We start from the raw sequence: 17,314 nt of genomic DNA on the forward strand, positions 1-17,314 counted from the left end.
TGCCATGGCTTGGCAGGTTACCATAGTAGCATTAAACTGCGCAGGCGTTTTAGTCGTCTAGCGGTATGGCGGTGAAAGCTGTCAACAAAAACTTGTGATTGTTGTATTAAACAGGAGAAGTGAGAAGAGGATCTTTGAAGTGATGTACCCTGTGAAGGTAAAGCAAATCGTATTCTGTATAGAGCAGCTGTTGTGTAGCAATTGGTTTTCCTGAAAAATGTTAAAGCTGAACAGCACGATTAGCCACTCATCGATAGCCAAATAAAACTGCTTATCTGCGTTAGTTAAATTTGTTTATTTCAATATCAAACTGTCAGTTCCTCATAAAACACTTGGTATGTAAACAATCAGCTTGTAAGTAAGCTGTGTTTAGTTAGTAGCTATATTAGGTAATCGAGCTCCATTCTGCACAGCTGTAACACATTTGCTGTCCATTTCCCCCTTCCTCTCATAAGAAAATAACAAAAGAAGATACTTGGAGGTCTGATGACTTAAAAGTGCACATTGAGGTAATCAGCAGTTTGTTTGTGTGTAAGACAAAGACAAGGTTTAAAAGCACAACCCATAAAACATATAATTGTTTTGTCAGGCACACAGTGAGGAGAGCAAAAGAAGATCTAAACGCGAAGAGGAGCACAGGAAATACAGGGATGGAGAATCTCTGGATCGCCGTCACCGAGATCCTGATCGAGATTCAAGAAGAGAAAAAGAAAAGCAGCGAGAGCGTGAAAGCACAAGAGAGAAGAGCAAACACAGAGACCCAGACAGGGATAGAAACCAGGATGACAAGCTGGAAGACATCAGGGAGGATAGATATAAAGAGAGAAAGAGAGAGAGAGACAACAGACACAGAGATGGAGATGAAGAAGAAAAAAGACACAATCGAGGTGAGAAGGAAAACAGTGAAAGACGAAGGGATAGAGAAAAGGACCGATATAAAGACAGGGACATAGACATGTACAATCAGTGGGACAGAGGTACAAACAGGGAAGGAGAAAAAGATCGAGATAGAAGGAGAGCTGAGAGAGACAGGGAGCGAAAAAGTGAAACAGATAGAAGGAAAGAGGAGAGAAGAGAAGGAGAAAAAGATGAACGGGAGAGAGACAAAGAAAGAGAGAGGAGAGAAAGACACAGAGCAAGAGAAAGTGAACAGCATCGAGATGAATATGAGGAAAAACAGAGGGAGGGAGAAAGGAGAGAGAGACGCAGTGATAAAGAACACTCTGGACACAAAGAAAAAGGTATTGTTATTATAGTTTGTGCCTGTGTTTTCTAGGTTCATGTCTTTTTAAAAAAAAAATTTTTTTGAAAATCTAAAAATTAATATGATCTCTTTTGTTTCAGAACACAGAAGCGATAGAGAAGAGAGAGAGAAGAGAAGAAGGGATAAAGAAAGTCATGTAAGCCATAAGATTGTTGCTATTTATGAGCAAGTTATTATACTGATAATATAATAAAAATGTAATTCTGACTGTACTGATATTACGGAGGAATGTTTAAAAATTGTGGCTAGTCAACAGACTTGAATGAGCTACATTGGAACTGGAACAGTTTTTTGCTAAAGTTGTTGCTGTCAACAGGTGGCACACACAAGTCACTCTCGAGAAGTTGAACAGCATCACCAGGAGTGGAAAGAGTCAAAGGATTATTTCCACAGCATCAAAGATGGGGATAGGGAAAAGGCCAGGGAGAGGGAAGAGAGAGATAAACGGCGTGAAAAAAGGCACAAAGAGGCTTCAGAATCCAAGAGGAGTGACAGAGAGCGGAAACATAAAGATTCATCAGGTCATGACCTGAGTGAAAGGATAAATACAGACAAAGAGGTATAAACATTGTCAAATAAATGCACGAGATTCATGACATCCATTTGCTTTTTTAGGTTTGTGAGGTTATAAATCTCCACTGCATATGTTTTATATTTGTGTGGGTGAGCAGGAACCTACCAAGATACCTCAGTTAACATGGAGGTCTATTCAAGCTGAAATGAGTGATCCAGAGATCCCTGTAAGATCTGTTTAAAGTTCAGTTCAGCACAAAATGAAAATTCAACCTTTCAAATGCATGTTATTGATCTCATTTGGAACAATTTATCTATACATTTTTTTATTTTGTCCTTTTTAAAAAAAATCAAAACGTCATGTCTTGTGTAAAAAAAAAACGTCCCTTCATATGTTAAAATATTAAGTTGATAAGATTTAAGATAAGACCGCTCCTGCATGAAAATTCTCTATTGTTAACAACATGGATTTAACACTTAATGTTAACTCTTCTACAATTACTGCATGTGCATTAAACTGAAGTCCAAACAGACTGTAAACAAAACCTGACTCGATCAGACTTGCCTAGTACTGTCAAATTTTAAGACCAAATCGAATCATTCTCTATTTGTTTCTTCTCTGACTGAACAGAGCTATAAGCACAGATTCGTACAGCTCTGATTTAAAGATGGCACAGAGTGTAAGTAAATGCACTAAAATGTAAATGCGTTCTTAAATGTAAAGTAAATAATCATGTATAATACAAACTTGAACCAATACAAAGCCCTGTCAACATACGTGCATAGAGTTCTGCAGGTATAGTATGCATGTTAAAAATAAACACAAAAAGCAAGAACAGCCTAGATCAACTTAAATGACAGATCCTATACGAAAGCATTTCCCTTTAGTGTCTCACAACTTGTTTCTCTCAGAAGCTAATATTTAAAATAGTTTCATTGCATGTGTTCATCTTTACTATTTAAGCTGTTTCGGCTTTCTAGCCATACTGTAAATTTTGAGTAAAAGAGTAAACACATTGTGGCTAATATTATTGCATGTCTTTGTGTTTCAAGGTGGAGAATGAAGAGAACAAACAAGCAAGCAAAGATCATAATGATTATGAGGAGGATTTTGAGGTGTGAAGCAGTTCAGTGGTCCCATTACATATATGACTTTTATTTGATAGTGCAGAATACTATAAATGTTGAACAAATTTTGTTGAGGACAAAGCCCTCATTTTGTCTTACTTGCGTGTAATCAAAATGTTTTCTGCAAAGTTTTTGAAACAAATATTTTGGTAAATATATGATGAATACAAGCTAAGCTAAATAGGAAATGATTATATATTATTCTTATTAAATATATTCTTATTATCTTTATATATTTATATAGGGTTTATATTTCCCTAATATCTGATGTGAATCTTAAAGCTGAATCTAACCAACAAACTTCATCAAAATTTGTATTCCTTCTTTCTTATTCCATATTTTATTATGCTGTTCTTTTGGTAATGCTTTTAGGATTATGAAGAAGACTTTGAGGATGTTGATGAAGAGGAGGATGATAATGAGGAGGAGGAGGAGAAAGAGGAACATGACAAAAAATTGAGAGAAGACAAGAGGGAGTTGAGTCCCAAGAGAAGAGAAGAGATAGAAGCCATCCAGAGAGCCATTGATGAGGAAAATGAGAGAATCTACTCTGCAAGATCAAAGCCCACAACTGCAGAGTCAGCTGTTACCCAGAGAGGTAGTTAAACAAACGTTTGTTAATTTGCACATTTCACTGGCGACTATGAAAACGAAGACATAAATCTGTGCTTTTGTTGAGTTTTCACAGAAAGGCACTCCGACAGAAGTCGAACACATGGCAAAATTATTGATTTTGTATCGGCAAAGCAGCGAGAGGTCAGCCAGAAAGTGGCCAAGAAACAGAAGCAAGTTCTCTACCTTCATAATAATCTAATTAGTAGTTATTAGAAGTAAAAAAAAAAATTAATTGATTTTGTTGACTAATTAATTACATTTAATTTATTTGATTTGAAGGAAGCGCAGTGAAGAACTTCTGCGTCTGATTGATTTTGACTTCTCCATCACCTTCTCTCTGCTGGACCTGCCTCCGGTCAACGAGTATGACATGTACATCAAGAATTTTGGAACAGCCAATACAAAACAGGTTAGAAATCTAGGAAGTTGTAGGTGCTTCCATGCTACAAAAGGGCAATGGTGACATTTGAAGTATTTAGCCATATCGTGACCATAATAGTCAGCATGAGACTGACTATTGAATTAATGAATTTCCACAGGACAGATCTGACTCTATAGCTACCAAATGTGATATATTAAGCCACTTTTATACATCATCTCTGTCAACAATTTTTTTCCCCCTGCTCAAAACCTCATGAGACTACTGTGCCTCCAGGCTTATGTGCAGTGCAATGAAGACAACACTGATCGAGATATACAAACAGAAGAAGTAAACATGACAGACAAATGGACACAACACCCACAAGAAGCTAATGCAGCATGTGGAGGTATTGTGTTCATCACTGACTCTTATCATTAGTAACGAATACCAAATGGAAATGTAAAAATAACAAATATAGTTCTATTTTGTTCTCTAAACTGTAACCAGGGTCTAAGGCAACTGAAGATAGTGCAGATGAATCCACTTCAAGAATAAATACTAATTCTCAATGGCTGACTACTTTTTTACGTTCTGCTGCACAGGTAAAGAATGTTGTTAATGGGTCTATTTTTATTTCGAAACACATATACACTTTTTAAATTATCAGCACATATCTCAAATTAATCTTCACAAAAGTGCAAAAGTTTGCTCTTGCATCATTAGAAATATATAAACAATATATGCATATGTCGCCCATGTCTGATAAAGTACTAGTTTAGTTAAAAGTACTATTTATTTGTATGTCAGGTGATGGCTGTTCTGATAGAGGAAAATATGGCAGAGAGTAATTCTGTCAGAAGACTTCGCTCTCAAACTGACGCACTGTCCTTTAGTGATGGCTGCATTCAACTCAATACCAAACTCCCCTTTCTGCATGGTAACGTTTTCCAAAATTACATTTACAGATAAGTAGCAGTGATTATGATGTGTACTTCAGAATACATTTTGATATGGAATAAATGTTGACCGTGTTAGTTCTAAGATTTTTGAATTCATGTAAATGTACATTGATTTCTATTACTGCGAAGTCATTAACCTAATTCATTTTCAGTTTAAACTCCAGTTAATTTGGATTCATTTGGATCCAATTATTCAATATTCAATTTCAAACATCACATTTAGTGATCAACGTCAATAAATATGAACTGTAAACTGTGTTTATTAGGGCGATGAACATGTACAGATCATAGACTATAAAAAAGATTGATGACGTGTCTCCATTTCCTTCCATTGTAGAAAAATTAAGACAAAATGTCCCAGAAATGGCCCCTGTCATTTTGCGCTGATGACGCCACACCCTGATTTTATAGCATCAAATAACTAAAACGAAACACTTGTTAGAAAAACGAACACTCAAACATACATGAGTGTGATAAGAACTACCTAAAACAACAGGTACCATCTTAGGACAAAATTTACTTGGTGTAATGTAATTTTTTTTGTTTCGTTTAATTTATGTCCCATTCATTTACATGGAGAGGGGTAGATCGAAATGTTTTGGCCTTTACTTTTCAGGAAGTGAATGGCACACTTGGTACAGACCCTGTATGTAATCATGTATATGTGCGCATCTACCTGCAGGTCGGCAGGTGAGTCTGCTGCAGTTCTCTCAGGTCCAGAGACAGACTCTTCTGTCTGTTCATCCTCCTTCCTCCAAAAGCAGTGCTGTACGTCTTGATGGTGAGACAATCATCTGTGTTTGGAACATCTGGGAGCCATCCAGACCCCAAAAAATTCTTCTTTATGAATCTGAGGTATGGAGGAGAACATACTGGCATCATAACTGCTCTCCCATAACATTCATGAAAAATCAATATATTTTTCTCCTATTTGTTTACCCCTCTCAGGTAAGGTGTTGTTGTTTCAGTCCTGGTAAAGTTACACTAGTGTTTGCTGGTACAGAAATAGGCTCAGTGGTGGTATGGGACCTCAGAGAACATTCTGGCACTCACTTGAACTTGGTGGTTGGCAAGGAGGTGTGGACACTACGCTATCCGACCTTCTCAACAGGTCAGTCAATGCTCACTGCTTCAGCTGCTGTGCCATCAAAATAAATAATAGATAAAACACAAGCGTTTGCAAAACTGTTTATCTTACTTATATAGATATTAGGAGTCAGGTCACAGGTTAAAACTAAATTGACCTGTGTTTTGTGTGCTTGCAGATGCTGTGCTTTCAGTGGTGGGTCATCTCTCTCCCGTCGTGTCCATTGAACCTGTACTGGCGACTGCTGATACAAGTTCAAAGAGCACACTAACTGCAGACATAGATGGTAATGTGTTTAACAATTTTTTTTAAATAAATTAAATACGCTACAGTTCAAATCTTGGGGTCAGTAAAAAATTGTTTTAAAGATTTATTCAGCAAGAATGCATTCATTTGATTAAAAATGTTAAGACATTTTTAGTTTTATAAAAGATTTGCCATTCTTTTGAAGTTTCATTCATTAAAGAAGCAGCAAATGCTGTTTTTAACATTGATAAGAAGAAATTATTCTCAAGCAACAGATCATCATATAAGATTGATTTCTGAAGGGTCATGTGACACTGGAGTAATGGCAGCTGAGAAGTCAACACTGCCATCACAGGAATAAATTACATTTTAAAACATTTTAAAATAAATGCAATCTTGTTGCGCATAAGAGACTTAAAAAATTGTACCCACTACCCACCAAAATCTTTGAACAGTAGTGTATATTTTGAAAATCACTAAAAGAAATTCCTTGTTTCCTTGTGCAAAATCTAGAGTGTCTGGGACTGTCATTCCAGTTAGGATCTCTGGATGAAAATGGAGTGTTAACTCTCTGGGTATGTCTGCATTTCACCAGTAACTTCATACTTTAAACCCTCTTTCATTTGGCAGTGTTTTTGTAACAAGGGATTAATTTGATAGAGTTGTGTATTTTGTCTCTGACAGGTTGTGGTTGAGCTGCACAAAGGAAATGATTCTGGTTCTCAAACAGACCTAGGTAAGCCTAAGTTTAAAATAATTTTTCTATTTTCTGTAAAGCTGCTTTGAACGGTGTGTAAAAACGCTATACATATGAATTGAGTTGAAATCATCCTTGCTGAAATCATATTTTTATGCACATCTATTAGACCTCTCTCATTTTAATAATGCTGTTCCTGCCTTGGTAGGTCTGAGGCCCGGTGGTAAAGTTAAACTGCTCCACAGCTCCTCTCTACAGACCACTGAGAAATCACCTCAAGATGTTATAATGGGATTTGGACCTCCTGTGAGCCTTCAGCTAAAGTTCCTCCTGTCTGACTCAAACCATTACTTCATTGGTACTAACATGGTGGGTGTTGCATGAAATTGTTGAAGATATTGAATATTTGGGTTGGTGGTGTTTCCTATAGACTTTCATCTTGGTCTTAAAATGTTTCTTTATTTTCTTTTATTATTGAAGGGTCTGGTTAGACATGGTACAAGGCATAGCTTAAAAGTTCTTCCAAAGTTCTACAGATCACAGTTTGATAGCTGTAGACCAGTGGAGGTCACAGCACTTGACTTCAGTCCTTCCGGGGAACCTTTGTTCTTGGTAAGAGCAGCTTCTATTGCTTTGTGCTGTATCTGTATTTATGTATATCTGTGTTTATGGAGATCTGTTATGAGTGATGAGGCCAGTGTGTTTTTACTCCCAGTTTTTACAGGTTCTAGCTGAAAGAATATGAATATTATATTAATTTCTCTCTTTAGGTTGGCTGCAGTGATGGAACAGTCCGATTGCACTCTGTCCTGAGAGAAGATCCGTTGATGGAATGGTCTGGATGTTCCAGTGGCGCTTCCATTCTGTCAGTGCAATGGTCTCAGACTCGGCCAGCTGTGTTCTGTGTTCTGGATGGTGCCTCTGATCTTCACATCTGGGACCTGACTGTGAAGGATTATGTGCCATTCGTCACTGAGAATATACACAATGACCGGTAAAAAGCCAGGACATCAAATATTAGAATTTTTTTTTTTTATATTTGATAGAAAAAAAGTTTAGTTAGTGCTATGCAGTAAGATAATATGTCAGTTAATTCCTCCATGTGTAATTGCAGAGGTAGAGCAGGTACTTCAGGTGCTTAACTGTTTTTAAAATCTTCTCTTATCTAACTATTTTTTTCACAGGGTGACAGCCATGGCAGTGTTTGGTGAGCCAGCCAAACAGAACACATTTTCTGGCGTTGCGCTCGCCAAGCAGTCCGGCAAGGTGGAGATTCAGTATTTTAAGGAGTCACTTACAGTGCCGAGCGCCTATGACAAAGAAAAACTTAAATCTTTTTTGCACAATGCTTTTTTGATATGAGATAGATTCTCATCCAAATCAAGCAGAGGTCTATCTGAGCCCAGATTCAAAGGAATTTCCAGTTAAATCCATAATATGCAAATAACAGAAGGAAAACACAAAGAGACATTAGAGAAAGTCATGCGCAGTATGGGCAGACCTAGTGAATTATATTTCCTTGTTACATCAATAAGGAACGTAAAGCTACACTGATGGTGACTAGAACAGCATGAGAAGAATGAGAAATGGTTGTTTAATACTGTCACAGTGGCTACGCTTTTTGGTCTGTACAAATAACAAAGGAACTTCCCTTGCTTAAAAATTGTTACATCTGAAATTTTGCTGATGTTTGCTAGAACATGATGGTTTTGTTGCTGGAAGCAGCATTTTGTAAGGTTAGATCAAACGCTAAAGGGAGCACATAAATATGAGCTTTCTGTTCCTCAGGGATATAAAGACATTATATCCATTTTGTATTGTTTTACAATATGTACAGTTGAATACTTACACTGTGTAGCATTTGAACAGGAATTATATTTCTTATTTATGATCACTATAATTTCTTCACTATCAAGTCTGCTATCATACTGTAATTATTAATGGATATTTTTATTAAAAGACATTTAGACTGTTTTTTTTCTCGTTCTGTTCATCACTATATTAGCAACTGCAACTGCACACTGAGGACTGTCACCCTCACTAAGGATTTTTGTCATCTTTTGGACATGGACACCAATTATAGTTTGTCTCTGAGGCCAACTGCATTTTCACACCATCGCTGCGTCCGAAATCGCATACTTCCATACTATATAGCAGGCGAAAAACAGTATGCGAGGCGAGTAGTATGTGCAAAGTATTATTATTTTTGGCCGTTACCATGGCGATTAAGCCAGCGCTAGTTCGACTTCAGAATCAGATACTGTTGTTTTTCATTTTTACAAAATTAAGTCACTAAAATAAAACTTATAGTACTACAATGAAATTGAGTATAGTTTAGAAGTTTGTCACAACAAATAAAACATTAATAGAGATAAATATTACATTACTAAGTACATGACACATTGCAGATTTATCGTGAAAACCTTTATAAAAAAATATATATATTATTTTTGTTTAGTTTTTGTTTTTTGCATGGCAACGTTTAATATTAATAAGAAAAGGGAACAATTATGATAAGCTTGGCATAAACTTATTCTGTCTTCGTTAAAAAAAGACTAGATGAGAACCAGTGTACGAGTTGAACGGACAATAATCTGTTGTCTGTCGTTCTGTTTCATTCCTACTGACTGCCAGAGACAGTGTAAACATTATGGATTATCGCAGCGCCAGCTAGTTAGGTCGAGAGAATATACCAACAAAGTCACGTAGTGATGTATGCTGAGCCCTGGGGGGTTATAAGCCACCGTAGATCAGCACTCTGCCTCTTTCGCTTTCTCGCCTGGTTGAGATGGGTTGAGTGATATATTCGCGCTGTCGAGTGCAGTTTACTAGAGCAGCGAGATATCGTCCTCACAAGCTGTGTCAGCGCGCATCTACGCCACTCCAACGGATTTGGAGTATATTTAGCAGTGAGTTTTTGATTTTCTACTCATTGCTTCGTCGGTTACACTCTATGCCTCTCGGTGCTATCCGGTGGCTAGTGTTTTCCGCGACAATAAGTTAACGGTCTCCCGTTGACTTAATCATCTGTTAACTATTCTGAGTGTTTTTCTTAGAATTTAGGTTATACTCTGTGCCCTTCAGTTCAATCCGTCAACCATTTTAGATATATTTTCCTTTTTTTCGTGAGATACTTGTTGGCATTACCCGTCGGTTCACCCGAGGGAATCATATATATATATATATATATATATATTTTTTTTTGTTATTATTTTTATTTTTCCTGTCTTCGTTGTTACCATCATCCCGCTTAACTTAAACCTTACGGTGCTATCCGAGGGTGTTATTAGCGAGTAACTATGGCTCAAAGCTCGATTGCCACTGGTTTTCCACTGACTTGTAAGCTGTGCCCTAATAATCTTCTCCCGGACGACGGTCATGACATCTGCCCGTCGTGTTTGGGTGTCCAACATCTGAGAGAGGATCTCACAAACCCGTGTCTGCACTGCAGCCTTTTACCTATGTTGGAACGACGGCTCCGTCTTGCTGAGTTAGACGCTAATTCAATGGTGAAACTCGGGCAGTTGGATGTAGCCCCTTTGCGAACTCGGAAGCGTAAGGCAGCCGGTGCTCCCCTCCCATCTAAGAAGAGGGCCACATCGCGAAGTGATGAACATTCGCATGTTGAGGAAATTCACTTTCTAAGACGGTTTCTGTGCTTTCTTTATAGATGGCAGAGCTGAAACGCCTGCTTCACTTGCTTCAGCCTGTCACATCTGCTACACTTGTGAAGATGACACAGGAGGATGAGAATGTTCAGAATCAGGGAACTGGGGAAGAGTCTCTCGATTCCCCTTGTTTTTCACATCATTCTGATATGGATGTGCTTTCTACGAGTGCTTCAGATTCTTTTTTTCGTGATCACAGAGATGCTGTAGATGTTGCTGCTCAACCATCTCCTCAGGATGTTTTCACTGGTTATCCAGCAGCAGAGGGGTCTAGTGGAGGGCAGTTCAGTCATCTGGACAGGCCCAGTCCTCTTCTGATGATACTTTGGCTGTACTTCGAATGGCAATTGCTCATCTAGGACTTGATGAGTCACCAGTCCAGTGTGCCCAAACAAATGTTTTTTTCAGACAGGCCACAGCTGCGGCCTCTTTCGCCATGCCACAATGAAAAGATTTTGTAGCTGAATTGTCAAATGCCCTCACTGGTTCTGGTCCGCCTAAGCGGCGCTCAAAGATTGCTCGGACGCTAGCATCTATGGCTGAAGCAGATTCCATTGGGGTGAGTTGTGCTCCGGAGATAGAGCAGCCTGTTGCAGCTTTGGTGGTGTCTCCTGACGAGGCACTACGAGGTAATGTTCAATGTCCCAGTGCTCAATGTGGTCGTACGGATTCCCTACTAAAAAAGGCATACAAGTCTGTTGCCTACGTTTACTCGTGCGGAAAACACAATCTGCCAGTTACTTCTTGCTGCCACCAGTACGTTGGAACCAGCAAATGTTGATACCTCTATTTCACAGTTTCTGCAAACTGCTCTCTTGACCTGGGTTTCGCCGCTGGCCTCCCAGATTTTCAAGAATTGTTCCTACAATCGTCAGAGACTCAGTTCGTGCAATGGCTCTCTCTCAGGAAATATGTTCACTGTTAGAGAAGGAAGCCATAGAAAAAGTTAATCCCCTCGTTCAGGGAGATGGGTTCTATTCAACATATTTTCTTGTTCCGAAAAAGGACGGTGGTTTCCGCCCAATTCTCGATTTGAGGCACCTGAATTTGTTCCTGAAGGTCCTTCCTTTTCGAATGCTGTGCACAGCCGACGTTCTTCGGTCTGTGACAGCAGACGATTGGTTTGTAAGTATCAACCTGAAAGATGCATACTTTCACGTCCCAATTGCTGTTCATCACAGAAAGTTTCTGCGTTTCAGTTTTCTGAATCAAGCTTACCAGTTCAAAGTGCTAACTTTCGGGCTTTCCCTTGCTCCTTGCGTCTTCACAAGGTGTGTGAGCACAGCTCTTTCTCCTCTTTGGATAAGAGGTATGCGTATTCTGCTCTATTTGGACGACTGGCTTCTTTGTGCCCCCACAAAACAGCAGGCTGTGCAAGACTCCAGACTACTTTTGAGACATGTATGGAAGTTGGGTTTTACTGTGAACGAGAAAAAGAGCTGTCTGATTCCAACACGGACCACTACGTTCATAGGAATGACCCTGGATTCCCACCTAATGTCTGCCTTCCTCTCTCAGGAACGTGTGACAAATATTCTGCAACTTTTGGCTCGCTTTCGCCAGGATGTGTCTTTGCAGTACGAGGTGGTCCTGCGACTAATAGGGATGTTAACGGCGGCCACAGTGGTGATTCCCCTGGGTTTACTCCACCTCAGACCACTACAGTTATGGAACAACAGTTTGTGGTTAGATCCCACCAGACATCGCCATCGGCTGGTTGTAATTTCTCACTGTTGCATCCGTGCGTTGAGGCGGTGGGGACAGGTAGAGTTTCTGAAGGCAGGAGTGCCCCTGGGTGTTGTTCCCTCTCGTCAGGAACTGGTCACAACAGACACATCCCTCACAGGGTGGGGGGCAACGTGGAATCGGAGAGGTATTTGCGGGCGCTGGACACCGACCCAGACCACAGAACATATCAATCTGCTGGAACTACATGCCGTGTTCTTGGCTCTAAAGTATTTCATGCCAGTCCTGGCAGGCCGCCATGTTCTCGTTCGGTCCGACAATACCTCAACAGTGTTCCATCTGAACCACCAGGGTGGCACAAAATCTCGCAGGTCTCTACAGCTTATTCACGAGATCCTGACATGGTGTCAGCCGTGACTCGCTTCACTGAGGGCAGCTCATATTCCAGGAGTGTGCAATCAGACAGCAGACACTCTTTCCAGGGATCAAGTACATCCAGGAGAATGGAGACTTCATCCAGATGTAGTGCAGGAGATCTGGCTACGATTTGGAAGATCTTTTTGCTTTAGAGATGACCACTCACTGTCATTTATGGCTCGCAAGGACGGAAGTGTCCAGTCCCTTGGGCCAGGATGCGCAGTCTCATGAATGGCCGAACTGCCTACTATATGCGTTCCCACCTATCCCTCTGTTATGGGAGATGTTACACGGGATCTCCCTGTGCAGGCACAGAGTGCTACTCGTGGCGCCACGTTTCCTTTGTTGCTGAGACTTCTGACAGGCAATCCGTGGAAGGACCTCCTCTCCCAGCTGGAGGCAAGGGTCTGGCATCCGGATCCAACTTGTCTGCAGCTTTGGGTCTGGCCATTGGGTTAAAGCCTTCTCTGGAGCATTGTGACCCTGCGGTTATCCATACCATCTCTAACGCCAGGGCTTCTTCCACACGACAGATTTATGCTTTTATCTGCAAGGTGTGGGGAGCGGGGGCTTAATCCTGCAACATGTGACATACCGAGCATCTTAAACTTTCTTCAACATTTACTGGAGGAGGGCAAGGCAGCTTCCACGTTGAAAGTGTATGTCGCTGCGATTGCCGCATATCATGCTCCAGTTGGTGGATCTTCTCTTGGATCTCACAGTCTTGTCTGCCGTTTTCTGAAAGGTGCACGACGTCTGAACCCTGCTCGGACTCCTCACTTCCCTGTGTGGGATCTGCCACTTGTCATTAAATGTCCTTGAAGACTGTTTTTTTTGTTGGCTATCGCGTCTGCGAAATGAGTCAGTGAGTTGCACGCACAGTCTGTTAACGAATTGTGCTTGCGTAGGTTGCCGGATGATTCCGGGGTGGTTTTATGACCCAGTCCTTCTTTTCTTCCGAAAGTCCTTCTTCCTCAGTTCATAAACCAGCTCATTGAACTGGCCTCTTTTCAGACTTCTTCAGGGTCTGATTCAAGTACCCAACTTTTGTGTCCTGTGCGTGCCTTGAAGTGCTATGTGAGCTCTACTGCTCAATTTCGACAGTCAGACCAGTTATTTGTCTGCTATGGTGGTGTGAAGAAAGGTGCTCCAGTGTCGAAGCAGAGATTGTCAAACTGGATAGTGGAGCCCATTACACTGGCTTACAAGGCAGCAGAGAGGCCACTGCCCTGGAGACTAACCTGCCATTCCGCTAGGGCCATCTCATCTTCATGGGCTGTTTTAAGAGGAGTTTCCTTGGCGGATATCTGCACTGCCGCTACATGGTCTTCTCCATGCGTGTTTGAATGGTTTTATCAAATCAATGTTGCTGCTCATCATGCCGTTAGTTCTGTGGTTCTTCAGGAGCGGCATTAATTTTCATCAGGTGGGTGGCATTTCTCATGACAATGTTGGTATGTTTCATCCATAGTGTTTACACTCTCAGTAGGAATGAAACGGAACGCTAGTAATGCATGTAACCGTGGTTCTGTGAATTCCGGATGACCGCCAGAGTTCTTGGTCACTCAGAATGCGCGAGGAAGGCGTACCGAGGCAGAGTGCTGAGCTATGGTGGCTTATAACCCCCCAGGGCTCAGCATACGTCACTACGTGACTTTTTTGGTATATTCTCTCGAGCTATCTAGCTGGCTCTGCGATAATCCATAGCGTTTACACTGCATCTGGCGGTCATCCGGAATTCACAGAACAACAGTTACATGCGTAACTAGCGTTTTCTCCATGGTTGCTGTTGCCCAACGGCTCTATTCAGACGGCTCTCTGTTCATGACCTTCAGCTCTTTTAACGGCAAGTTGAATTGACAGATTTTTAAAAACAAAAGTACAATAAGTTACAAATGAAATAATTTTCACTAACAAACAAAACGTAGCATGTTGTTATGTACTACTATAAACTAGTGCTACATACAAGTCGAATAAATAAATCATTTGATCTCGCAACTACTCCGAGAGAAATTAATCAGAGGGACCGAAGCTTCCCAATCCCAAGTAAGTGACGTGACATGGTGAAATGGAGATGGGTAAAGAAGAGATGTAGAACTCACGGGTGGAGTCTCTAAAAAGTTAATCTCCTGAATGAATCAATGTAGAAAAAAGCTGTCAAATGTGGAAGGAGAGCATGGATAAAGTAAGGGAATGTTTAGTTTGCTTTAGCTCAAATTAATTGACTGTCACATGAAATTTTGTCACACATATACATAAATAGTGTTGTTACATATTAGATTATGTGTATCATATGCATTCCTAATTGTTCTTAGGCACTATAATGCATGAACATAGCCATCACAGGCCACAGTACTTTTTATTTCCTTTCACAAATGTTTTTTTCCCACTTTTTCTCCTCTGTTGAACATTCTGTTTCTGTTAAGATGAATCATGGGAATGTTAGCCCCAGTATTTTTACCCATGGCCTTTGTCATGTCCTCCACCTCTCCTGTGAAGAGACTGTTTGTCACATGACCTGTACTGAGGGTGCAGCAGGCTTGGCTGGTCTCCACAGCAATGGTCATGTGTAGTTTTATTATCCTGATGGCCGTCTAAGAGATCCGTCTTTTTGCCAATCCCTCTCCATCTGTTATGTCGGCCTCACCTCCACACATCTGCCAGGCAGACTGGTTGGCTGGGGACCTGGGGCCATTCTTACAATACTAGATGCAGAACTGAATCTTCTGGTTCATGCTGTGGAGCCCATGGATGTGAGGGTATGCAAGGTGTGGCTTTAACAAAAACTTTTCAAACCATACATAGTTTTTTTTAATTAAATGAAATGTTTACAGTGTAGATATGTGGTTCTTAACCAGGAGGGAACCTCAAGAAGACTAAAAAGGTATAATCCACCCATGGTTCTTGGAGCTTGAGCTCAGCCTTGGGTTCAAGCCTCCTTTTGGACAGCAAGCCAAGTTCGTTTACCATTATCTGGCAGGGCTGAATGGGCAGGCAAACTCGTGAACATTTTGAAAGTCTGGATTGTGAAAGTCTGACAGTAATCAGTGTTAAGTACTAATGTAAGGTTAACGCTGTCTGGTTTTAATGTTTGAAAATGATTAACAGTTGAAAACATTCATTACAAATTTAGAGAAGTAATAAAATGTAATCAGTTACATTAATAAAGTGATTGAAAGAGTTACACTACGTATTACATTTTTAAATAGGGTAACTTGTAATCTGTAACCTATTACATTTCAAGAGTAACCTTCCCAACATTGCTTGTATGTTCCACAGAAGAAAAATTCATACAGGTCTGGAACAACATGAGATTAAATTATGACACCATTTTCTTTTTTGGATGGACTATGCTTTTAAAATAAAATAAAAGTTATTTCTTAATTTGTTTAAATTTTTATTTAATCCATCCCCAAACTTCTGTAATTCTGCAGTTTAAACAATTATTTTTATCTTATTTTAATTTTGAACACTTCTAATTTCTGTGATTTTAAAAAAGGGGGTATTTTTATTGTTGTGGACAAAAAGGTTGAGAACCACTGGTGAAGACATCATGACACGGTTTGATTCATCAGTGGATCACTGGAACTTAAAGTGAATTAAAGAGACATGTTTTCATCTATCTGTGTCAGATTTTGGAGCACTCTAATGAGCTTGTCACAGCTGGAAAGGGAAATGTATGTGTGTGGTGCCTCACACACTTGGTGTGTTGCAAACGGGTGGTGGAGGGTTTGGGGAGACACGCTGTTTTCACACAACTAGCACTGATGCCTAGCAGGACTCGGCAGGGCCTCAGAGCACTGGCTGCATATGAACGAGCTGTAGTTGTGGTGGACCTTACAGAGGGATGCATTATGGAGCACAAGAAGAACCTCCATTTAAGGGACGTTTGGCAACTCTACTTGCCAGATACAGCAGCTGCTATACTTGTACACAGATTTTGTGAGTTCTTCTCAGCACTTGTACTTTGTACAAAGAACCTTTTGAGAAGAATCTTTTCCAAAGGACGATCAAAATGATGGTCACTGTTTGTTAGTGGGTTGCAACAAGATGTGACTGAAAAACTGCTGCAAGCAGAATTCCACTCATTCTGACCCATCTGTTCCTCTGTGCAAGTGTGCAGAACAAAAATAACCAACTTATCATGTGTGGGTATGGTTTTGTCACCTTTAAATACTGCCAGGATGCAGAAAAGAATATTGCCATCTATTGCCAAGTAAGTAACAAGTCTGCCACGTTTGTTCTGACCAACTGAGGAAAAAAGCATTACCATAAATCGCGCTACCAATGGTGATTAAATCTAAAGATCGGTTAGCTCATGTCACATCAAACCGTTCAAATTATTATTATTTTTATACTTTATTCTCAAATGATTAATGTTAACAACATCAGCATTGGTGACTATGAGTTATAGTGTGTATTAGCATGTAGATTTAAATTTCTGTTCTACAGTCTAAACTCTTAATTGTCATACTCTTCGAATTTCATATAAAAAAATTATTTTAACCCAAAAAGCAAATTATGCTCCCTTCAAACTGGTTTTCTTTAAAATACAAAAAAAATATTACTTTGTAATCCCAGACTATCTGTAATCAGAAGCACATTTATAACTGGAATATCATTTAATTTCATTCACATGTGTTTCATAAACACATAATCCTTTATGGATTACA

General features: G+C 40.0%; 1 protein-coding gene across 3 annotated transcripts; it reads left to right on the forward strand.

The window, feature by feature from the left end:
• LOC107556069 (WD repeat-containing protein 60-like) lies at nt 1–9,025 on the forward strand. 3 transcript variants are annotated; one of them, XM_016239059.1, is made up of 22 exons: nt 1–157; nt 456–509; nt 590–1,241; nt 1,345–1,400; nt 1,581–1,823; nt 1,936–2,004; nt 2,831–2,893; nt 3,278–3,503; nt 3,585–3,690; nt 3,800–3,929; nt 4,176–4,287; nt 4,389–4,483; nt 4,689–4,818; nt 5,523–5,695; nt 5,789–5,951; nt 6,106–6,213; nt 6,687–6,748; nt 6,858–6,909; nt 7,079–7,239; nt 7,351–7,482; nt 7,641–7,864; nt 8,055–9,025. In XM_016239059.1, exons 1-22 carry the CDS (start codon nt 143–145, stop codon nt 8,230–8,232), a joined length of 3,204 nt encoding a protein of 1,067 aa, XP_016094545.1. In that variant the 5' UTR covers nt 1–142; the 3' UTR covers nt 8,233–9,025. The 3 variants fall into 3 exon arrangements, with proteins under 3 accessions (XP_016094545.1, XP_016094547.1, XP_016094548.1); XM_016239061.1 differs by having other exon boundaries at nt 3,594–3,690; XM_016239062.1 differs by lacking the exon at nt 1,936–2,004.
• The last annotated feature ends 8,289 nt before the right edge of the window (nt 9,026–17,314 follow it).

This window comes from Sinocyclocheilus grahami, unplaced genomic scaffold (genome assembly GCF_001515645.1).
Source record: "Sinocyclocheilus grahami isolate Dianchi unplaced genomic scaffold, SAMN03320097.WGS_v1.1 scaffold554.1, whole genome shotgun sequence".
NCBI classification, from domain to species: domain Eukaryota; kingdom Metazoa; phylum Chordata; class Actinopteri; order Cypriniformes; family Cyprinidae; genus Sinocyclocheilus; species Sinocyclocheilus grahami.

Excerpts from the sequence above, each read along its gene's own strand:
- LOC107556069 (XM_016239059.1), top strand. Across the intron at positions 4,484-4,688 it reads TTTTACGTTCTGCTGCACAG|GTGATGGCTGTTCTGATAGA; the intron begins GTAAAGAATGTT and ends TTTGTATGTCAG. Across the intron at positions 5,952-6,105 it reads CTATCCGACCTTCTCAACAG|ATGCTGTGCTTTCAGTGGTG; the intron begins GTCAGTCAATGC and ends GTGTGCTTGCAG.